At 39.7% G+C, this 25327-nt stretch overlaps 1 protein-coding gene across 38 annotated transcripts in view; it reads left to right on the top strand.

Moving 5' to 3' along the window:
* Positions 1 to 25327, top strand: part of EHBP1 (EH domain binding protein 1) — a 392290-nt gene that overhangs the window by 11443 nt on the left and 355520 nt on the right. For 13 of the 38 annotated variants that reach the window (XR_014081759.1, XR_014081760.1, XR_014081758.1 and 10 more), the window contains exon 2: positions 20191 to 20595. The exons of 6 other annotated variants lie outside the window; for them this stretch is intronic. Coding sequence is in view for 29 of the 32 variants with exons in the window: in XM_081588411.1 (XP_081444537.1) it covers positions 20492 to 20595 (104 nt within the window). In the remaining 3 variants the exon portion in view is untranslated. Of the gene's footprint in view, positions 1 to 3943; positions 4072 to 18968; positions 19355 to 20190; positions 20596 to 25327 lie in introns of those variants that run through there. 19 more of the 38 variants (XM_081588410.1, XM_081588397.1, XM_081588414.1 and 16 more) reach the window with 4 other exon arrangements.

Here is a 25327-nt window from a genome sequence, read left to right as displayed (position 1 = left end):
GCAACCCACTCCCGCATTCTTACCTGGAGAATCCCAGGGACAGAGGAGCCTGGTGGGCTGCCGTCTATGGGGTTACACAGAGTTGGACATGACTGAAGTGACTTAGCAGCAGCAGCAGCAGCAGTAGTGTCATCTTAGGGAACAGAGAGAAACTCTGGGAGGGTGTGTGGGTGTGCATAGCTATTCAGATGAAGTGTCAGTGGCCTTGATGCTCTCTCCCTGTCAGAGTTCAATCTGTATCATTGCCCTCAGATGAGAGCAATTGCTAAGGATAGTCCTGAAGACTCATTTTTCATGTGGCAATGGATAGAACAGAGAGGGGACATTAGTCAAAACCTGGGTTAAACTCCTTTCTGGGTGGAGGTAGGGGATGGACAAGCAGAATTACTCTTTGGCGAGGAAGAAAATGTGGTGGTAGAAAGTTGCTTCTGCTGCATTTTTGAGGTGGGTGGATAGGTTTACACAAAGTTATTAGCAAGTTGAAAATTATTAGCAAGTTAAAAAAGTTATTAGCTATTATTAATAGTAACTTGAAAAATAGGTTCTTCAGTCAAAGAATGAAAAAGCTGCAATGGGAGAAACAAGTGAAAGACTGGAGTTCTCTTTAAGAGCCTGACATGAGCCACTGAGGTTTTTGGCTTTTTTTTAATTTTTATTTTGTATTGGGGTATAGCTGATTGACAATCTTGTGATAGTTTCAAATGAACACCAAAGGGACTCAGCCATACATATGCATGTATCCATCTCCTCCCATCCAGGCTGCCACATAACACTGAGCAGAGTTCCATGTGCTATACGGTAGGTCCTTGTTGGTTATCCACTTTAAATATAGCAGTATGTACATGTCCATTCCAATGAGTTTTTAAAATTTTTATTTATTTATCAATTTTGGCTGTGCTGGGTCTTCGTTGCTGCAAGTAGGCTTTCTCCAGTTGTGGCAAGTGGGGGCTTTTCTCTAGTTGCATTGCATGGGTTTCTCACTGCAATTGCTCTCTTGTTGCAGAGCACAGGCTCCAGGAGCGTAGGCTTCAGTAGTTGTGGCGTGCGGGCTCTGTAGTTGTAGCGCACAGGCTTAGTTGCCCCAAAGCGTGTGGAATCTTCCTGGACCATGGATCAAACCCTTGTCCCCTGCATTGACAAGTGAATTCTTAACCACTGGACCACCAGGGAAGTCCAAACCATTGAATTTAAGGAGCCATTGATTTGATTTTGAGCACATGGAGAAGGAAGTAGTTTCCCTTGGGCAGCCTCTTTTGCCCATATTACCAAACTTTATCAAAGATATGTATGGATATGCCTTTTTAGGAGAAGGCAGTGGCACCCCACTCCGGTACTCTTGCCTGGAGAATCCCATGGACTGAGGAGCCGGGTAGGCTGCAGTCCATGGGGTCGCTACGAGTCGGACTCGACTGAGCAATTTCACTTTCACTTTTCACTTTCATGCATTGGAGAAGGAAATGGCAACTCACTCCAGTGTTCTTGCCTGGAGAATCCCAGGGACGGGGGAGCCTGGTGGGCTGCTGTCTATGGTCGCACAGAGTCGGACACTACTGAAGCGACTTAGCAGCAGCAGCAGCAGCTGTGTATTTTTTTAATAATACAGAAAACATTAAAGTCCGTCAATGGCTAAAAAGAAAAATCCTGTTTCTGTCTTCCAGTCTCTCTTTTCCATGAAGTCCAGCAGAAAATGAAGGAATGAAGGAAGGAAGGAAGGAGGGCACAGGAAAAGAGGGGAAGAGGGAAAGAGATAAGGAGAGAGATGAGAGGAGAAATTTTCCCTTTTTGTAAGGACAACAGTCATATTACATGAGGGTCCACTCTAATGACCTCATCTAAACAATCTTTGCAATAACCCTAATTCCAAATAAGGTCACATCCTGAGGTACTGGGAGTTAGGATTTTAACACATGGATGTGAAGGGGTGGGGACACAGTTCAACCCATAACAGTCCATAATTCTTCTCAATATTCCAGAAGTTATATTTTTCTCCAGAGTTCAAATTCTAGAGCTAAATATATGCTTAATACTATAATGGGGAGGATGTCAGTGTATACTTCAGAATACCCACTTTCCTATCACTGAGACCATTATGATAATTGAGGGGTAAAAGACCATATTCTTTTATCTTGAATGATTTATGTATCTTTTGAAGCAAAAAATTGGAGGAACATCAAAATTCCTTTTGTATAAAGGGACTGATTCTTTGACTTTCCAGTAGGAAACTTTTATTAATTTACTCTCAATAGGGAAAGGAGAATACAGTGCTTCTCTCTCCATTCCCACTCCCTGAAGGGGGGGAACGGGAAGAGGGTTGGTTAGTTCCTGATTCAACCTTTGAGAGCAACTTGTCCTGTTGCTGATACAAACCAAGTGATTACATGTTGCTGCAAATGCGCACTTGCCCAGTATGAGTGAGGCTTTGTACTGAACAAAAGGAAGACACCCCTACATTTAACCACAGCCAAGTCCTTTGTGGGACAGACAGGAATAACATACAGATTTCAACCCATAAATAATGCACCTCAGGTCATCTGCATTTTACCTACTCTTTAGGACAGAGGCTACTATTCCTGGACAGTTTGCATTAACCCTGGATTCCTGACTCCAGAACTGATTCTTGCAGAGAGTGGTGATTTCCTTCACCTCTTCCTCTCCCTATAGTTTCAGTCCAGCCAAGCATAAATAAACCAAGCATAAATAAGTGGGCAGTTTCTACCCTGATCACTGAAGCTCTAAAGATAGGGCACTGAACTCACTAAGTGATGAATACATGCCATATGGAGCTAACGGCAAGTTTGGATGTCAATTGTCTCCGTCTTGCTCTCTGCATTGCAGATAAAAAGTCCCTTGTGTCATCTCTTTGTACTGAATTGTGTGTATCTGAAAATAGCTAAAATCACTGAGAAAAGTGGAATGTTTAATTTCATCTGATAAGGACTGGGTATTATTGCTGGCATTAATAATTAGTAGATATTTTAAAAACATTATTTGAGTGAGGTTGCACACAATTGCTTTTATTTGGCATCCCATATTTTAAGCAAATGTTTGACTCCTTTTGGCCAGCTGCCTTAATAGTGTAGTGCAGTGTACAAGAGTTGGAGTCAAAATATTCTGGTTTGGCTGACAACAACATTTGCCAAGCACTTACTGAGGGCCAGCAACTGTTCTAGGCACTTCATGTAAGTTATATCATTTACTCTTCACAATAACTCTAGAAAACAGGTCCTGGTATGCATGCTTTTTATATAAGGAAACCTAATTTCAATAGTTCCTAGAAGAGCTGGATTCATATCCACATTTTCCACCACAAAGATGATATTTTTCCTATTATTCACTGTGACCTCTTCACTTTGAACTGTTTTGACCTAAGCAGACACAAGCCATTTCTTAGTCTCTTTTTCTTTATTCTTAAGAAGGGGGTTTGAACTAAATTTTCTCTAGGGTTTTTTTCTAATTCTAAACACTGTCTTTCTGTGATTACTCCTTTTTCACTTTTCAAAATGTAAGTAAACCTTTTATTTAAATACTGCCTTTCTTCAAACCCTAAGACAATCCTCCTGTTGATGGAGTGAGGGGGAAAATCTTTCTTGGTTCAGAAATCAGAAATAATAAAGTTCAGGAACTAACTGTTTTGCCTTGGGCCCATCTCTCTGTTGACCAATGTGCAGTCTTCCAGTAGTGCAAAATAGACTTAGGTAATCCCAGTTGTATGAGCAGAGTTTCTGAGGTTCTCAGATGATGTATGGGTGAGCTGTGATGTATGGGGTTCCCCTCTGTGTAGAGGGGTATAGACTATTTAGGAGTTTATGTAAGCACTTATTATTTGCCTAATTTTCTGATATTCTTACCTACATCTGATAAAATGTAACATGGCATAGTAATTTCCCATTGAAATTTTCTGCTTGTTTTTTTTAATGGATTGATGTGCCAACCTAAATACAAGAGGTCAGCTATGTTCTCTGAAACTGTGAGCATTCCAATACAAAGAAAAAAAGATACTCCTTTAAAGAGACTCCTCAAGGGCTCCAGAATTTGACAGAGACCAGCAATGGAATGATGAAGGAGACAAGAGTGAGTGTATCTTTATAAAATCTGGGGTTGAGGAGATTCAGGGAAAGATAGCAAGAGTGATTCAGCCTCAAAATAGTCCCTGCTGAACTATCCAAATTAAGTGAACTGATAGAGAACTTCTTTGTGGTAGTGGTGGTTTCATTGCTAAGTCATGTCTGACTCTTGCGACCCCATGGTCTCCTCTAGCTCAAGTAAGTACACAGACTGGCAGATGGGGCTACTTTAGAAAGAAGAGAAGAACTTTCACAGAAAGGTAGATTCTGGAAAATATTTCTCAGCAGTCTTTCTCATTGGAATGTTACCCTCACAAAAGTAACGAAGTGACATATCTAGTGGCAGATTTTTAAAAAATTAATTACCTCTTTCAAGTACTGATTTTTTGCTTGAGAGATAATTACTGAAGGAAGTAATTTGTTATGGATGTATAGGTTGGATATTTCAGATAGCTTATCTGGTCAACACTATCTCCTCCCTTACACTTTGTCAACTTAATCAACAAAGTTACTATGTTCTCCCCTCAGAAGGGAATGAAAGGGAAGAAATTAGCATCTATTGAATACTTTCCATGTGTCAGACAATTTATTTTCTTTTCTTCATCACTTCACCTTTCCTCCCTTCATCATAAGAAACCACTTTTTAAATGGAAATCAAAATTGGATAGTTTCTATCGTCTTCTCAACAACCTGGAAACTGTGCATTAATCCCACTTTTTGGTAGAGGAGTGATACAGGATGGGATCTAGTTTCAGAATGACTACCCTGGCTTTAATTCATGGAAGGACACTATTATGATTTAGGAAGGCTGTTTTCGCACAACCCTGTGTAAGGTTGTGTGCATTCCATTTCATCCATCCATACTCAAGAGTCCCGGAATTGTGTGTTTGAATCACTTAAAATCTATTATTTTTAAATAGTCACTAAGCCAGAACAAATATTTAATAATTAAAAATGAACTTTCAAGATTGTAGTCCTTTTTGATCAAAAAAGGAGGCTTAAATGCAATAAACTCGTCAGTCTTACTGATTAAAACATAGGAGCCTCAAGGCATCATGAGCTGTGGAAATAAGAAATATCAATATAACCTCAATAGAGAAAAAGTCAAGTGTGACAGAAGTGAAAAACAAAAGTAGGCTGGTTCAGAATCTGTTCTTATATACTCATCTTCCTGAAATAAAAATCTCTTTGATATTGAAAAAAAAATTTAATGATACAAATGAACTTATTTATAGAACAGAAATAGATGTAGAAAACAAACTTATGGTTACCAGGGGTAGGGATAAATTGGGAGATTGGGGTTGACAGATACACACTACTATATATAAAATCAATAACTAATAAAGACCTGCTGTAGAGAAAAGGAAACTCTACTCAATACTCTGTAATGACCTATATGAGAAAAGAATGTAAAACACAACTTAGAGATGAAGAGTGATGACTATGTGTATTTGTTGTTGTTCAGTTGCTAAGTCATGTCCAACTCTTTGCGAGCCCATAGACTGCAGCATGCCAGGCTCCCCTATCCTTCACTATCTCCTGGTGTTTGCTCAAACTCATATCCATTCAGTCAGAGATGCTATCTAACCATCTCATCTTCTGCCTACCCCTTCTCCTCGTGCCCTCAAACTTTCCCAGGGTCTTTTCCATTGAGTCAGCTCTTTGCGTCAGGTGGCCAAACTTTTGGAGCTTCAGCTTCAGCATCAGTTCTTCCAGTGAATATTCAGGGTTGATTTCCCTTAAGATTAACTGGTTTGATCTCCTTGCTGTCCAAGGGACTCTCAAGAGTCTTCTCCAGCACCACAATTTGCAAGCACCGATTCTTCAGTGCTCAGCCTTCTTTATAGTTCAATTCTCACATTCATACATGACTACTGGAAAAACCATATCTTTGACTATATGGACCTTTGTCAGAAAAGTGATGTTTCTGCTTTTCAATACACTGTCTAGGTTTGTCATAGCTTTCCTTCCAAGGAGCAAGTGTCTGAATTTCATGGTTGCAGTCACCATCTGCAGTAATTTTGGAGCCCAAGAAAATAAAATCTGTCACTGTTTTCACTTTTTCCCCATCTATTTGCCATGAAGTGATGGGACCAGATGCCATGATCTTAGTTTTTTGAATGTTGAGTTTTAAGCCAGGTTTTTCACTCTCCTCTTTAGTTCCTCTTCGATTTCTGCCATTATCATCTGCATATCTGAGCTTGTTGATACTTCTCCTGGCGATCTTGATTCCAGCTTGTGATCCACCCAGCTTGGCATTTTGCATGATGTACTCTGCATAGAAGTTAAATAAGCAGGGTGACAACATACAGCCTTGACGTACTCCTTTCCCAATTTTGAACCAGTCCATTGTTTCATGTCCGGTTCTAACTGTTGCTTCTTGACCTACATACAGGTTTCTCAGGAGACATGAAAGATGGTCTGGTATTGCCATCTCTAAGAATTTTCCACAGTTTGTTGTGATCTACACAGTCAAAGGCTTTAGTGTAGTAAATTAATTAGAAGCAGATGTTTTTCTGGAACTCTGTTGCTTTCTCTATTATCCAGCGAATGTTGGCAGTTTGATCTCTGGTTCCTCTGCCTTTTCAAATCCCAGCTTGTACATCTGGAAGTTGTCTTTATGCTGAGTCATAAAGCAACTCTATGTTTAACACTTTGAGTAACTGCCAAACTGTTTTCCAAAGTTATTCCTTTTTACCTTCCCACCAGCAATGGACTTTAATTTGCTATTGTCTGTCTTTGATTTTAAGCCATTTAGTGGTTTTGATTTCTATATCCCTGATGGTAAATGATGTTGAGCATTTTTCAAATGATTGTTAGTCATTTATATACCATTTTTGGAGAAATGTCTTTTAATCCTTTGCCAATTTAAAAATTGGGTGATTTGTCTATTAAGTTGTGTTAGTTCTTTACATATTCAGGATAGAATCCCCTTATCAGATATGTGATTTGCAAATATTTTCTCCCATCTGTTAGCTGACATACACTTTCTTGATGATGTCTTTGAAGTACAAAAGCTTTTAATTTTGCTAAAGCACCATCTATTTTTCTTTGTTGATCATGCTTTTATGATCACATCTATAAAACCATTACCAGAACTTCCCTGGTGGTCCAATAAAATCCTGTGTTTCTACTCTAAGGGATGCAGGTTCAACCCCTGGTCAGGGAACTAAGATCCCACATGCTGTGTGGTGTGGCCATAAAATAAAATAATAAACCATTGCCAAATCCAAGGTCACAAAATTTACTCTAATTTTCTGTTATAAGTTTCATACTTTTAGCTGTTAACATTTAGGTTGATGGTCCATTTTGTGTTAATTTTTGTATAAAGTTGTTTTTGTTCTCTTAATCTTTATAGTATATACAAGTAATCGTGACTCACAGGTATCTCTGTCTAAAGAGGGTTCAAAAAACCTTAGCAATTCATACTGGAAGAGATTGAGCTTTTGAGGCTGAATTGCTATTGAAGTTATAAGCAATATAATCTAGAAAGAGGAACATGTTCTAACAATGCTTCTTTTGTTTATAATTTATCATAAACAGTTTAAAGAAGACAAAAATTGACTTATGATTACTCTTTCCTTTAAAAATGGGTATAAACAATTGAATTAGGAACAGATACATTTAGGAATAGTATCTTTCATGTTCTTAACAGACACCTTTCTGCCTTCATGTTCACTATGGGAATTGTAACTATAAACTTTCAACTTTTGGTCAATCAGAAAATTAAAGTTAGATAAAAATAGTAAAAAAAAAATAGCCTCACCTGGGAAAAAAATAGCCCCAACTTTCTTAAGACTGTAAAACCTAGGTTATTGTTATGAGAAATTCTAAGTGCCTCTTTTTGATTTTGCACACATGTACCCGCTTGTTGGGCTTTCCCAGTGGCTCAGACAGGAAAGAATCCACCTGCAACGCAGGAGACCCACTTGTTAAAGGCAGGCATTTCTGAGATCACAGAATTTGAGCTGGAAAGGGTCTTAAGAGCTTATCCCTTCTAACCCTTACCTCTTGGTGACAAAATATTAGCTTCCCATTTACATTTTCCAAGTAAAAGTTTCCCATTTCTCATTTTACAGATGAGGCAAATGAAGCAACTCTCTTCTCTGCTTCATTTCTTGGCTTCCTCCTTTTTCAGTTGGGCTCGCTTTAGTGGAGGTCACTGGCAGCAGAATACTTAGCATTATAGCTACCAACTCAAGAGGAAATTGCTTCTCTTTCCTAGTCACTCTACTTCTACCAGTTTCCCCAGAATTGTGTCTGCACAGCTTGACTTGGAGATGTATCTGTGTCTCTATCTCTATCCACTTTTCCCGCTCCATCCAGAGGTTATGTGAGCTCTTAGAATGACAGGATTAATAAGTGATGGAGCTGCAACAGTTCTCTCAAGTTCAGCCTCATCCTATGCTCAGTGCACTTCTCCATAACTGGCTTGATTCTCTCCAGACTACAAGAGAACAATGGATTTCTTGTATCTCTTTTAATTTTGTCTTAAGCTGTTACTTGAATATTTTGTAAGCTATTAATTAGTTATAGTTTACATTTTTATTTTTTGTACAACTTTTCCCTCTGAAATAAGTTTAAATTTCTTGATCTCTGCAACTGTGACTTACACAGTTATGTAAAATTCTCATACATTTTAGAAATGTGTAGTTTTTTAAAAAATATTTATTTAATTTTGGCTGTGCTGAATCTTCATTGCACATGGGCCTTCTCTAGTTGCAATGAGCGGGGGCTGTCTAGTTGTGATGCGTGGGCTTCTCATTGAGGTGGCATCTCTTCTTGTGGAGCACAGTCTGTAGGGAGCATGGGTTTTAGTAGTTGTGGTTCATGGTCTTATCACTCCACGGCATGTGGGATCTTCCTGGACCAGGAATTGAACCTGTGTCCTCTGAGTTGGCAGAGGAAGGACCACCAGGGAAGTCCTACAGTGTTTTCTTTCTTTTTTTTTTTTTTTAACAACAACACTTTCTTGCCCATATTAGGCACATGTTAAATATTTGCTTATTTGATCCACCTGACTTGACACTGAAACAGAGGACAGAATCCCCCACACAGAATATGATAACAAGAAGGGAGTCAAATGTCAGCCCCAGATTAGAGGGTCATGGGGAAAATGCCCAGCATGACCATGAGATTCATGGTTCTAAATCTGAATAAAGCAATTCAAGCCTATAAAAAGTACCAATGAAAACTATCCTTTTTATGATGTAAAATATAGAAGATATCAGTAGGAATAGAACATTTTGTGAAAGAAGAGTCTTCACTCACTCCCAGACTGAAGTGTATAGATAGGCAAAATAGATCCAGAATCAGGACACAGTAGGTGTACTAGGAATGGATTTTTTCTGGGGAGCATTTTCATTTTTATCAATTAGATATGATTTGTAAGCAGAAAGTATAGACGGCAGCTTTTAGACAGAGAACATTTTAAAGAGTACATAATGATTTATACAATACTTTCAATCTAAGACTACAGTTATGCAATTTTAATCCTTATTTTTATTGTAAAAATCAATCTAAAAACATTAAAGGAGAATTTAAGAAAATGGTATCACCCGTAATCTTTACATCCTAACATATATTTGTGTACTGAGTATTCTCTTATATATCTATGTTTACACTTAAAAAGATCATAGAACACTTACAAGATAAATGCCAACTTTTATTTTACCCCTCAGAACATCTAGGAAGGGAGCTAAAATATTTCTGAATAAAGGGCAGTGAAAATAAGCTTTTATTATTTTATAAAGGAGTCAAAAGGGATATCAAATAGGATGGGTGTGTTTCTTAAAATACTGTCATTCTTACTAACATTTCATTCTTACAAGTTTCATGGGAACATCAAGGAATGCATTGATCAAATTGTTTTGGCTAACATTTTTCAGATAATTTTTCATTTAACAGATTTCAGATAATCTCTCTCAGACAATGTAATTTCAGTTTTGGTATGTGTTAATTTTGCATTTTTACAGTTATAATAGCATTGTCTTATATTCATAATTTTAAAAAAATGGATCAATATCTCTAAAGTGGTTCAGTGAAGCATAAAAAGAGTAAAACAGTAAGATAAATATTACTACAATTCAAGTGAATTAAAAACACTAATTGTAAACAGTATCTTTACAATTTCATAGTGCAAGTACAGATTATAAACCTGTGTGAACTGTGACAAAGTTCATTTGTGATTTTTCACAAGTAACCACAAAGAAATAAAGGTGTAAATTAGAAATACAACAATAAATATCTGAAAATTGGATTTCATTGAGGGAGCAATCTATTAATATTAGTCCCCAGTCCATTGACTTTTATAACACTTCTTTTAATTAATTTTTGTGTCATTGTTACACAACACACAGTCATCTCTCATCAATTGAGATTTTCTAAGGCAAACACTAAATAATAGTTTCTAACTGATGAGGAATGTGAGCCCCATAAGGGCAGGAATCAATGCTTTAAGCTTAGTAGTCATTCAATTATTAAAAACTTAGCTAGTAAATTAATAAGTATTACTTATATCAAGTTAATAAATTACTTGTTAATAAATGAATGGATTTTTAGCTAAAAATATCATCAAAGGAAATCAAAATCACAAAACTATCACTCAAGTTGTATTCTTTTATACTTGTAGCAAAACTAGGTACAGGTTACGTTGTTGCAAAATCAGCTGAAAATTATTAAGATTTTAATAAGAGAAAGCAGAATGAACTATTGGCAAAACTGTTTGGCCAAATATCATTCCTGGGCATTGTAAATATCCATACCACACAGTGTTGAAGGGCTTCCCAGGTGGTGCTAGTGGTAAAGAATTTGTCTGCCAGTGCAAGAGACGTAACAGATACAGGTTTGATCCCTGGTTCAGAAAGATCCCCTGGAGGAGGACAAGGCAACCCACTCCAGTATTCTTGCCTGGAGAATCCCATGGACTGAGGAGCTTGGCAGGCTGCAGTCCATAGGGTCACACAGAGTCGGACATGAGTAAACCAACTTAGCATGCACGCCCAGTGTTGAAGGGCAGTTAATATCATGTAGCAGTGTAATGGTTTCACTTTCCAGCATGACATGTATGAAGTAGTACTCAACAAGTTACTCTGTTTATCACTAAGAACTGACTGTAGGATTTTAGTAATTATTATTTTGTCAGTTGTGAGGTAAGCTGGGGAAGAGGCACGCACAAGATAGCTTTGTGAGTAGCTAGGAAGTGTGTTATTACAAGAATAAAAGAAGATGAGCAGTCAACAACAGTCCTCCTGCTTTTATTTGGAAAAAGTTCAAAGAAAGAGTGAATATGTTAAATATAATCAAATAAATATACATCTTTTTAGCATGGGTTGTGTAAAGAAAGTTGCATATGCACAATACTCCCCTTTTCCACTGAAAGATACTAGTTCGCAGGGGAAATGTGCTTGCATAAGTTTTTGAAATAAGATATGGGACACCAATAATGCCAGATAATTATTTCTCAACAAGTGCAGCTTAGCACTATATATTCAGTATCTAAAATAGAACTAAATTTATCATTTTGGGGACAAAATATCATGGGTTTTAATGTTGAGGATATCAGGATTTCCTTAGAAGACTGACCTATGGCACAATAAACTTGACTCTTGCTCAACAGTTGACTTTATTTCCTTGGAGAAAAATATCAATGATTCGTTATTGGGAATATTTAAAAATAGCAACAAAAGTTGCAACAAAATATGAAGAAATAACCAGCAGCTCTCCTGAAGTCCTCTTTACTTAACAGGCTATGTTCTACTCTCTGGAAGCCCAGTCACTGGTTGATTTACTCTAAAAAGAGAGATCTGGGATGATATTTCAGCTCTCTCTGGCTTCCATGTTACTTCCCTTGCCCTGGAACTTTTCTCCATTTTGCCCTGCCTAGCAGATTGCCCAAACTATGCATGAGTTAATCCTGCCCTCTGAGTTTTGGGTTTGTTTTCCAGCTCTACTCATCTAGGGCAAGCTTCTGCAACAGGGCTAGTTTCCCTTGGCTCATGTCCAGTGCGCTGGTAAGTGAGGTTCTGCCTGATTTCAGCTTGCTGCGTTTTGCACTGTTTGAGATGGATATGCTTTGATTCAACATCACATGGTGGGTATTCAGTGCCCTCCAAGACTGTGAATTCCTACTGGTTTTTCTTTGCCTTTCCTGTCTAGCCTCATTTTTTCAGAAGATGTTAATTATATTATCTTGTTCATACTAAATATAGTCATCCAGGAGTTATTCAGAAGAAAACACTGGCATCATGCTATATCTGGTTACTTGCAATTTATTCCAATTATTGAAAACACAGAAAAAAAGAAGCAGAGATCAGTCTACTCTTTGTAAGTCATCAAAGGCTCTTAACATTTAATGGGAAATGACCAATAAAAACAGAATGACCTTGGCCAAGAATCCCTACTGATTTTATACAACATAAATTTATTAAATTTAGCAAATATTTTCTCAGAAAGGGCTCAAGCCCACCTAATTTCAACTCAAACTTTTTTGGGCAATAATCCCAGTAATGGTTGACTTACTGGCAAAATGTGAATTCTCTCTGATAACTGCATTTATCTTGGCATATACACTATTTCTGGGCTTGGATTTTACCAATATTAAATTATCTTGAGTAATGTGAAAGGTCAGACTAAGAGGATGTTACAGACCCGCAAAGGTACGCTAGAGTCAAGAACTGATATTTAGTTGGTCTTCAATAAGAGAGCTGGGCCGGTGGTTCATGGCTGTCATCCATTCTAGCTGATTGATGTCTTTGTTGCTCACATTTTGAGTATCCACATTTCGAAGATTTCTGAGCCTTCTAATCATTCATATGTTGCTCAACAGAGGTGGCTCAGTGGTAAAGAGTCCTCCTGCAATAGCAGGAGTCAGGCGTACTGAATTACCAGTGGATGGTATCTGTAGACATGTTTCTGTCTCTGTTTGAGTTTCAAGGCAGCCAAGGATGCTCCTGTGTCTCCTCCAACTAGGCCCAGGTTGGCTTTTCCTAGATACTGTGGAACTGGACAAAATTGGGTGTTTAGAACATAATTGAGGTCCTGGAGTTTAGTGCATCTCAGGTTCAATGTGCAAAGGTTCATGATGGCTAACTGCAAGGATTCATTCATGGGTAATTGGAACAGAAACAATTTCACAAAAGGACATTCTGTTTTTAGTTGAAAGATGGTTTTCTGATGCAGCTTTCATGTCCACCAAAGAACTTGGGTCCTTTAATGATAGAGGAAAGAAGAGCTTCCTTTTAAGAAGATAAACATAGGTTTCTAAGCATTTTGTTAGAATTATTACTTTCAGTTATATAGCAGGTACAGACCTCAAGTTTTACAAAATTCAGGTTTGCAAGAAATGTAATTTCATTTTTCCATAACTCAAACCAATTTCTAGTTCAAGCTCTGATTTCACAAGGGGTGGTAGACACTTAATCATAGTCAAGTTGGCAGGGATTGCATCTAAACTGAGTCGACTTCCATAGGATTAGCATGTCAGAGAAAGAGGATGAAACATTTGATCTTTGTTCCTCCTCTGCCATGCTGGCTCCAGTCTGTATTTTTCAGTCTGTATTTCCAGTCTGTATCTTTCCTCAAAGGAAAGATTTCCAGTCAGTATCTTTCCTCCAAGGCAGCTGGCCCCACAAATTGCTGCTGGATTGACCTTGGCCTATCAGCAAGGTTCCTTTAGGTCTGCTGCTTCTGCTGTCTCTGCACCCTTTTGGGTATCTGGGGCTCATCATGTTGGGCTTCCAAAACCTCCATGGTACTATGCACGATTTCACTGTCCATTATGGCAGCTACCAGTCACATGCAGCTGTTGAAATCTAAATTAATTAAAACTCAATAAAACTTTAGCTCCTTAGTTATGCTAGCCTCATTTCTGAGCCCTAGTGATTTTCCTCAATAGCCTTAGTGTCTAGAAGCTACTGTATCGGACAGCCATGTATAGAACATTTCATTCAGCACAAAAAATGCTATTGAATTGGTCTTGGCTGGACTGGACACACGACCCAGCCTTTTCTTGTCTTAGGGTCCTGCCACCTCCCTGGGCTCTAACAAATAAAATGAATAGAAATTAGCTCTCTTGGCTCGCAGTTCCCATAGAGAGATCCTGCCGAAGGCTTCTGCCAGAATAGAGTGAGAAGAGAGCAGTGAGTCCTGCTCTCTGGGACCCACCAGCATGTAGCCTCTCATTACTTTCCAGCCAACTTCTTAATCCCACTCCAGTCCAGGAAATCCATTTCTTATCTCTGGGAAAGGAAGTTATACTATTGTATATACCAGCACTGTCCAATAAGAAAATAAGGCAAGCCACATGTATAATTAAAATTTTTCCAGTAGCCACATTAAAGAGTAATGAATGAAATTAATTTTTAATGTCTTTTTTATCCAATACATTTAAAATATTATCATTTCAATAGGCAGTCAATAGAAAACTTTTAAATAAGATATATCCTCTTCATTTGTACATACTAAGTCTTTGAAATTGGTGTGTATTTTATACTTACAGCACATCTCAATTTCAACTAGCCACATTTCAAATGTTCAGTAGTCACATATGGCTACAGGTTATCATATTGAACAGTACAGGTCTCTAACTGGATATATTTTATTACCCCCTAAAGTGCTTGGGTTCTGAAACTCAAAAATGAGAAATTCCCTGTTATACCACTTTCCTGAAACAGTAAGCAAAACCTAGTCTATCTGAGGGTGGATATGGGGCTTCCTGGGTGGCTGAGACAGTAAAGAATCTGCCTGCAATGTGGGAGATCCAGGTTTGATCCCTGGGTCAGGAAGATCCCCCTGGAGAAGGGAATGGCTACCCACTCTACTATTCTTGCCTGGAGAATCCCGTGGACAGAGGAGCCTGGCAGGCTACAGTACATGGGGTCACAACAGTTGGACACAACTGAGCGACTAACACTAACATGATGCTGAAGGTGTCTTTGGGTGGGATATAGGAGGAGAAAGGCCACAGGATAAAAAGAATACTTGGAAAAACAACTACTACAAAAACCTCAGTTAATATTTCAAAAGTATTAGCCTGCCACAGTGAGCTTTTTAAGGATGTAAATATTGCTGTAGGATTGTCAGAAGAAGTTTGTTTGTTATGGGCATAAAAGAAATAGTAATTTCATTAGCAGTTAAAAAATGCAGTAATATTGTTGTGTATTGTATAGCTGCTATGGTAACTGGAAAACACAATGCAAAAATCTGCAGTGCAGTGCTATTGTTGCAGGTAAATCGTATTACTATGACTAAGGCACAGGTAAGTTCTATTAGTAGTTAAATCCTGCAATAATACCTCTGACAATTTTTTACTGCAAAAACTGTAAAACCCAAGGATAAGAATTGTATTACCAGAGATGATAATAATTCAAGCCTATGGTTGCACTTCATAGACTAGAATCTCCATTTAGGGGGTTAACTGGCAAAGCTGCTTCAATGAAAATAATTTCTATCATTTCAAAACTGTCATGGCACAGAGGATTTGAAATTTTAGGGTGGCATTTTCCATTTTTTTATATTCTATTTTCACTGTAAGCTTGGTGATATTTAAAGGTAATATAGAAATTATTTTAAATGTTGAATCTTTTAAGTAGAACAGCTATAACAATTTACAGTCAACACCTGGGTCAAATGGACAGGACAATTAAAGTTACTTACATCCATAGGTGTATTACATGCAGATTAAGGCTGTGATGGAAGGAGATGATAAATCAAGACCTGAGTAAATGGGGGTTTAGAAAGGGGCAGAAACACAGTTTGTAAGTGGGATGGGTCAGTAGGATGTACTTACTGGTACATACTGGTAGGTAGGAGAAATGGGAACCTTAAGAAAAAGGTAATTTCTAGAATGCCAAAAGATCTCAGATGATATATGGCATGGAAGGTGGTCATGGGGATTGGGGATAAGTGAATTATTAGTAAGTATTAAAAAATTCTGAGTATACATAGGTTATTGGTGTTCCACTCTAGGTAATCACCGAGTTTAATGGAAGACAAATAATGTTGAAAGTAGTTTATTTTGAGATTTGTTATTCCTTGAGGCAGTGATGTTTGGTAACAACTAAGTATTGCCCAAGTTATTCTTGAAGGTCAATTTTTGATGTTTATTATGTATTATTTTTAACTCTGTTTGCTAACAAACACAATGATGTACATTATTAATTGCTATTTATTGACTGTTTACTGTATGTCAGGCACTTTACATACTTATCTTCCATCTTCTCAACATCCCAGAAAGGAAGAATGATTATTTGTTTGACAGAATAAGAAACTGGGACTCAGAGAGGTGAAGTGATTTGTGTTAATTTCCTGCATGTATATTGAACATCTGTTTCTGAAAATTCATTGAGAGCAGGGACTGTACCTTTTATGTGCCATTAATAACATTTCATGTGATCAATACTCAGTTGGTATTCTGTATCAGCTAAGTGGATAGAAAGATCTTAAAATATTCTATAGGTAAGGTTCTCTAATAAATTTAGTTAGCAGGCAGGTTATTAAAAAAAAAAGTCATAAGGGAAGAAGTAGCTGCTCTGTGGGGTCTCCAGGAGCCTATGAACTTGAGCTTAGCAACAGTGTTAAGGTCTGTGTTTAATTCCTCCATTTCTAAACTTGGGCTCTTCTTAGCTACTTTTGCAGCTAGGATGAAAAAGAAGAGTTTATATCCAAGAGAAATACTTCCCCTAAAAAGAAGAGCTGTCATTTAAGAAAATCTTTCTTAGTTTCTTGAAATTTCCCACAACTTGAGAAAGATTCCCTAGGGTCCTACACACTCCTTCTCCTTTTTTAAAAAATTGTGTGTGTGTGTGTGTGTGTGTGTGCGCACACACACGCTTTTTTTCCTTCCTGATCAATCCTGTGCCCCTTGCATTGGCAGCATGGAGTCTTAACCACTGGACCACCAGGGAAGTCCCCTCTTCCTTTTTAGGAAGGGAAAAAATATTAAAAGAAACCAGAATAACCACATGAGAAAGTCTGAGAACTTCTGAAGAATAACAATAAGAAATAGGATGCAAACCTCTCCTGATTATCATCTGGGTTGTTACTGAAGGACACCACAGATTAAAATAGGTTATGACCATTTCTATAAATTAGCCATTAAAAAATCCATACACTTAGAGTCTGTTAATGATGCAGAATATATCACTATATGAGATCATAATAGATGTAGGTTACAGTGACTTAGTAAGCCACTCAGGAAGGACACGAGAGAACTTTAAGATGTACACAAAATCAGAATCAATATAATTATTATGGTTATCTTTCATATTTTAAAATTAAGACTATAACGAAATAAGTGATATCTATGCCTTTTTCTGTAAAATGTACACTGTGTTCTTGTAGTATTATTAGATCACTTTCTTTATTGCAAATGGAAATGGAATTAGATACTGGATTCAAGCCTTCTATGTCTCCCAATCTATGCTGATTCTTCAGTCTCTCTCTCCTTTCTCTTGCCTCCGCATGGCTACAGATGAGCTCAACTCTCACCCATCACTGCCCTCCTTCCTGACCTTAAAGAATCCTTCCCTAGATGGTAACACCTTTCAAGCTATTTTGTCCACACATCCTGCTCTCTATCCTTAGTTAAGATTAAGAATGTGCTCTAATTATTTCCAGGACTCATCTTGCTTGTTTGCTTTCCATATGTTAGTTTCCCTTTTTTTCTCAGTTGACCCATTGCTTGTAGGGTGCTCTTACTTCTCTGACCATTTCCTCCTGTCTCCTTCCCACTTTACTTCTTCCTCAAATGTTGAGATTCCCCCCAAAGTTCATTCTTTGTCTTCTTTGTCTACACCAGAGGTCTGTGGACTACCTAAAATTGAAAGCAAATGTTTGTCTTAGGATAGCACCTATTTCTCCTCGGTAAAATATCTATACCTTTCATCATCGTTCTCAAAAGGGTGCCTGGCTCCTTTAACAAGGTTAAGTGCCCCTGCCCTTACACTCTTCTTAGGTTATTTCATCCTCTTCTTTGCCCATAACCACTCTTTTTATATGCTAACCCTCCGAAAATCAACTGTAATTCCTACCAGAGGGAAAAAGATCGATAGCGAAGAGGAGAAACTAAGATTCATAGAAACGTTTAAGAATTATAACAAGAAATCGAATAGTGAACATTTTGTATCCCTGGTGGCTCAGAGGGTAAAGCGTCTCCCTGCAATGCGGGAGACCCAGGTTTGATCCCTGGGTCGGGAAGATCCCCTGGAGAAGGAAATGGCAACCCACTCCAGTATTCTTGCCTGGAGAATCCTATGGTCGGAGGAGCCTGGTAGGCTACAGTCTACGGGGTCGCAAAGAGTCGGACACGATTGAGCTACTTCACTTTTGGTTATTGAATCTGGTTCACCAGCAGATCGAATGTTCGGGAGGGGCTTGGCCAGGTCATTACTGTTGGTCAGAGGAAAAATCCCAGGAGGTTAAACCAAAGCTGTGTGCGCAAACACCCTAGCAGCTAGTGGCAGAGAGGGCACACCCAACTCCTAGGGTGGGGATAGAGAACAGGAGAGAAAACCACAGCAGCTCCACAGCTCACAGCTGCAGCGAACCGAGTCCCGGGCTCTGCTCTGACTCCAGCTATAAACCCCGCCCAGCACCTTTGACCGACATCCACCTTCAGCAACCACCTTCCAGATCACTATAAACACTCTTTACTCCTCCCACCTAGCGCTTCCCTCTTGAAGCCAATCAGAGGAATGGGAGGGATTGTCCTTAGAGGGTTCCAATTTTTTTTTTTTTTAAAGAAGGGTAGATTGTACGCCGCGTTCCGCCTGGCGGAAAAACACCTCCAGAACTGGGGGTGGGGTGGAGCTCTGTGATGGGCACCCTGCTCGGCCAATGAGGCGCCCCGGTCCCTCAAAGGCCCGGTCGCCGGGGTGGGCGGAGCAAGCGCGGGGCCCAGCCAATGGCGGCGGGGCGGACGGAGGTTGAGCCGCCGTGGGTAGGGTTAGTGTGAGAGGTGCGGCGGGGGAGGTAATGATGATGGTGGCGGAGGAGAAAGGCGGGGGAGGGGGTGCTGGGCGCTGAGCGGCGGCTCTGGCAGGGTTTTGTAGGGTGGGGGACGGTCGCGGGGCTACTGCGTCCGGGAGGGGGCGGGCGTGAGGCGCGCTGTCCGCCTGAGGGGCTGCAGACCCCGGCTCCCGGGAGCGCCGCGGCTGGCTCGGCTGTTCCATGTGGCTCCGGCGGGGATGGAGGACTCGGTGGCGGCGGCGGCGGCTTCTGCTGCGGCGGCGACGGAGGAGCGGCGCTGAGGAGGGAACCGGGCCAGACTCAGCCCGACAGCGGGATTAGAGGTGTGAGGAGGGGGCGGGAGTGGACGTGCTGCGGGGCCGGGGCTCGGGTACCGGGCTGGGGTCTTCTGGCATCGCCTGGGTGACAGGGACTGCGGGCGAGCCACCGCCTGCCTCCGCTGGGGGCAGGGGTCTGGGCTGTGTGCGGGAGGAAAGGAGGCTCCGGAGGACTATTCCCGGAGAATGGGGAGGGAGGCACCGCACCCCGCACCGTGCACTTGCCCCTTTGGTCATTGCTTCACGCTCAGGCAGGAGTTTCCATTTCCCTCCGGTTGGCAGCGAAGGTGAATGAGAGCCCAAGTGGCCTGGAGCCGGGACACTGCCCTCTCTGTCTTGAGATTTCCCTCCACTCCTCTTTTCCCATCCGTTTCCCCCTCCGACTCAGCAGCAGCATTCTTCCCCGCTCCTTAATTTGCTCCACGCACTTATTTTAGGACTCAGAGCTGTTAATTAGCACCTGAAAAATAAAGTTTATTTTAAAATACTCCACTCCTTCCTCTGACTGGCGGTGGGCATTAAGCAGCATCTGTAGACTTTCCCGCTCTGCTCGCCCTTCTGTGATGCTAGGAGAAGGAGGTAGGGCCCCGGCTTTCGCCTCTCAATTGTTGTTGATGCTGATTACCTGATGTGTTGCTCCACGTCTGTGGTGTGAGTTGTAATTTCTTCCTTGGTGTCTTGCATCCTTGACGTTACTGGCTTTTGAGGTTAGTGTTTTGTTTCATTGTTTGAAAAACATGCTGGAGAACTGGGGTTGTCTGTTGCAGTGTTATCTGACGTGGGTGGTTAGTCACTTCTTATGCTTCTCTTCTCATATTTTTTCTCTTTGTTTTGCTTTTCAGTCCTCCAGAATACATATCATATAGCCCCCGAGGTGGAATGGTGATATCTCCATGAGGGAACCTCCTCTCACTCATCCTGTCATGTGTGTCGTACTCTTCTTGACTGGGCCATTCATCTAGGATGGGATTTACCCTGTGAAACAGGGAGAAGACTTTATGGACCCCAAACATCATTTCAAGTTGTAGTTGAGTTTTTTAAAGTACAGACATACATGCAAAGCTCCTTTGCTTTGGACCTTCTGCTTTGTTAAAGCTGCTGTGTTGCTAACCCAGGACTGCTCCACTGTTTTGACTGATCATCATGGCTTCAGTTTGGAAGAGACTACAGCGTGTGGGAAAACACGCATCCAAGTTCCAGTTTGTGGCCTCCTACCAGGAGCTGATGGTTGAATGTACCAAGAAATGGTAAGAGTGCCTGTGTGTAGAGTTTGCTGTGCTGTGGCCTACACTCTGCTGCTTCTGACAGCAGATTTACCTTTCTGCAGTGCACAAGTGTGTAAAAGCTGGGCGGGGTGCAGATGACTCTCACAAATACTATGGTGTGCACTGTTGCTGCTGGTACCATTCCTGTGGGTTTTAATTACTGCACTTCAGTGTGGCTCAGAGGACTGTTAACTTTGAGAGCACACTAAGTACAGCAGACTTGGTCTTGAGGTCTTGCATCATTAGTGTTAGGATAGCTTTGATTTTTATAATTTTAAGGAGACATAAAAATGGCTATTGAAATACTGTAAACATATGCATATATTTTGATTAACACATATGTCTATGTTTCAATAGAGTTTTAATACAGAAATCTATTCTTGTAGGGTGGTGCTGATCTGTTTTTTTTTCTTTTGCTTAAAATAAAGAATTTTTCAGTATCTGATTAATAGAATGCCAGTCCACACAATCTTAGAAATTCTTTTGTTATATGCTTAGTCAGGCAACTGTGTTTTATTTTAATTGCCTAATGAGATACATTTCTTGGCCAGACTTAAGGAAGCAATTAGTAGTGCTGGTCTATGATTTGCTGCTTTCCACTTGAGCAAAGTAAATTTGGGGCTTTCTTTTCACTGCCCTGGATGATAAGCAAGAAGAATTCTTATTGGGCTTCCCTTGTAGCTCAGTTGGTAAAGAATCTGCCTACAGCGCAGGATACCTGGGTTCGATCCCTGCGTCAGGAAGATCCCCTGGAGAAGGAAATGGCAACCCACTCCAGTATTCTTGCCTGGAGAATCCCATGGACAGAGGAGCCTGGCAGGCAATAGTCCATAGTTGCAAGAGTTGGGCACGACTTAGCAACTAAACTACTACTATTCTTATTAGAGGAAACAAGTTAATCTTAAGAAAATGGTACTTTGGGTTTTGATTTATTGCGGTGATTAAGCAGTATTACTGCAAAAATAAGTCCATTTCATTGTTCACACAGACTGTAATCTCATGTCTGTATTAATCTCTCTTTTTATAAGATGAAAAACAACTTGCTCTACTCTGGAACACTTAAAGCATATCTGAATATGTATTTGGAAACTAGTTTCCGAATGCTTTTCTCTTAAACTTGTTAGAATGTTATTTTATGTGCAACTCAAGAAGTGCATGTACTGATTACCTACTTTATACTAGGCTCTGTAGCTTTAGAGTTCGATATGAAATAATCCCCACTCTCAAGGAGTTCACCCTCAAGGAGTCTAGGGCAATGACAGGTCATGTAAATGAAGTCTCTGTGATAGGTGCAATAATATAAATATGTATGATCTAGGGATCTTAGTCTATCTCCATCCCCTAACAGTTAGATATTCTTGGGGGGACAGGTTATTTACTCCTCTGAGATAATTTTCATATTGAGAAAGGTAATAATGGTATCGCTTCACAGAAAGGGTAATTGTGAAGATTAAATGAGTTAAGACATGTAAAATGCTTGGAACAATGTCAGGCACATAGTAAATGCTCAACAAATGCCATTTTTACTTACAAAGTTAGCAGAGAAGGAAATAACTCTTTAAGGGTATGGTATGGGATGACTTTCTGGGAGCTGAGCTGAGTTTTGAAAGGTTCATAATAATTGGCCAGGAAGCTTAAGGGGAAGAAATGAAGGATATTCTAGATGAAGCAACTGCTTATGCAAAAGCATGGAGGTGTGTAGTATGCCGGAAATTCATACAGTGTAACTGGATAATGATGGGCTGTAAAGTGGGAGGAATGCAGTGGGCTATGATGTTTTAGAGGCAGGCAGGAGTGAAGTGCTGTTATACATGCCTTGGACCTTATTCTGTGGGTGATGGAGAGATACTAAAAGGTTTTGAGCAGAAGAGACTTTAGATTTGAAGAAAAGTGAAAGTGTTAGTCACTCGGTCCTGTCCAACTCTTTGCGAACCAATGGAGTGTAGCCCGCCAGGCTCCTCTGTCCATGGAATTCTCCAGGCAAGAATACTGGAGTGTGTAGCCAGTACCTTTTCCAGAGGATATTCCCAACCCAGGGGTCGAACCTGGGTCTCTGCGTTGCAGGTGGATTCTTTACCGTCTGAGTCACCAGGGAATCCTGACTTTAGATTTTCATTCTGGAAAATCATTTGGATAACAGTGTGAAGTAAGGATCATAGTGGAAAGGGTAACTGGAGGCTGTGACGGTAGGGTAGCTATTGCAATAGGTAAGGTGAGAGAAGAGGCTTAGACTAAGGCAGTGGCAGAGAAAGTGGGGAGAATAGAGAGACACTGAGGACACAAAATGGATAATAATTAATGGTCATTTCATTATGGATCTGAAAAGGATGGGGATGAGGGAGAGGGAAAGGTCTGGGTTGACACCCAAGTTTCTGGCTTGGAGGACTAACTCAACTAGGGAATACATGAGGAAGTTCCTGATTACAAGTTATTCTCAACTTAGTCTTATACTGGGGGCATCAACTATAAGATGGTTAAATTTGAATCTCTTTTCTTAAGGGAAATAGAACATATCAGGTGATTCTTTATTCACAACATGAGTTTCTTCCCCACAGTTTGCATCATTCCTGGATTTTATTTTTCCTTGAGAACTATGTATGTTATTGTTAATGTGTCTCAAGGTAAAAGCCAAGAATGAAATTTAACTTGATTATTGATGAACAGATGGCTCAATTACTTTTAGGGTTGGACATTATGGTATACCTATTAAATTAGATCTTTATGATAAGGTCTGGCCTTAACACAGAAGCATTTGAATATTGTAGAATTTTTAGACATGTAGTTCTAAATATTTTGCATTTTCCCCCATCTCATTTAAAAATACAGTTTAAAGTTAATAAGGTGACAGTGCCCAAAGAATAATATATTTGTTTGATGTACTGGAATTTTATTTATAAGTGGATCCTTAAATAGAGCTTTAAAATCTTTTCATTATATAAAAATTTGTTGTAGTAAGTTTTAGTTAATATTCTTTTTGCTTTACTTTGCATAAGGTCCTTGTGATAAATACAGGTTAGGCCAAATTTCTGTACTTAAATCCTGTAGCTCTCTTTTTTTATTTTTAATGCCTCATTTTGATGCTTGCAAGAATTTTTAAATTACTGAATATGTATGCTGAATTAGAATCTATTTAAAGGACATAAGAATAAAAATAGACTTGGACACATAGTAAGAACATACATGTTTTCAGTTACATATACATTTTAGGTATTGTTTTGAGGGTATGGAAAATAAGAGTAGAGGAAGGAAATTTATAGATGCCAATTGAGTAAAGGGAAACAGGCTTTGAAGATAAATTGCAGGTGTTGAGAGGATAAGAAAATAGATCTAATATAAATTAGAGAAGAAGGAATAAACTATAAAAAGAACAGCCAGCATTCCATTAGGATTATGCCTTTGTAAGTAAACTATGTATACACGTGCCATGCCTTTTAGAACCTTGCTACTCCAAGTGTTTTCTGAGAAACAGAATTTGCGAAACCTGGGAATGAATCTGTTAGAACTGCTGTCCCTCAGGCCCTGCCCTAGACTTACTGAATCAGAATCTGCATTTTAATGAGATCCACACCTTGGCTTCCCTGATAGCTCAGTTGGTAAAGAATCTGCCTGCAATGCAGGAGACCCCAATTTGATTCTTGGGTTGGGAAGATCCCCTGAAGAAGGGATAGGCTACCCACTCCGGTACTCTTGGGCTTCCCTTGTGATTCAGCTGGTAAAGAATCCGCCTGCACTGTGAGAGACCTGGATTTGATCCCTGGGTTGGGGAGATCCCTTGGAGAAGGGAAAGGCTACCCACTCCAGTATTCTGGCCTGGAGAATTCCATGGACTCTCTAGTCCATGGGGTCGCAAAGAGTCGGACATAACTGAGCGACTTTCACTTTCTTTATATCATATTAAGGTTTAAGAAACAGCATTTTAAAATAATGTTTTCAGCCTAAGTGCCCACTCATGACTTCAGGATAAAGTATACTGATTTCTGCATGAATTTGAAACCCAAGGGAATGAATATGAAACTTCAGGATTCAAGAAGGGCATAGTGTGTTGATGGAAGAGGTTAATGGGAATCAGGGTATGTTTTCCTAGGAAGAACGTGTTATTTCTGTGATTAAGGCGAGGAGAAATGTTTTCCATGTTCTCTTGTTATGGCTGTAGGTTATGAACCTGGGTGTGACAGGTAACAGGATGAAGGTAAGGGTTTCAGGAAGCCATCTTTAAGATCTAGGCCATGAGCAAACTCACAGCGTTTTACCCTTGATCAAAGGATGGATTCTATTTAAGGGGTTTGGGGTTTCTGCTTGCTTACACTTTTCTTTGTTGCTGTCTTACAGTATTTTGCATTTGCCCAACATAGTATGTTTCCTTAGCTCAACGTGTCTAATTTATAATTCTTTCTTGATGTAGTGGCTCTAGAAGTTAGGTCAGGAACAAAAACCAGAAAGACTTTTATTCATCTGAGAGGATACTATACTGTTAAGTCCTGTTCCTCATCACTTCTTGATAACCAGGTAGAGGTTCCAGTAAATTTGAATATGTTAAGTGTTTATATTCCCCTTCTCTTATTGTTGTCCCCAAGTCATTTAATTATTAATCTCACTTAACTGATGTAGCTGTTGGCAAGTGGTGAGACTGGCCACTAGAGATGACTCTGTGACAAAGAGACTTTGCTGTCTTTCCTCTCTTCACTTGTTTCTTTCCTCTCTTAGTTTGTTTCTT

This window comes from Giraffa tippelskirchi, chromosome 4, assembly GCF_054371585.1.
Source record: "Giraffa tippelskirchi isolate mGirTip1 chromosome 4, T2T-mGirTip1v1.2.pri, whole genome shotgun sequence".
Lineage (NCBI taxonomy): Eukaryota > Metazoa > Chordata > Mammalia > Artiodactyla > Giraffidae > Giraffa > Giraffa tippelskirchi.
This window is presented reverse-complemented; position numbering and strand designations above follow the sequence as displayed.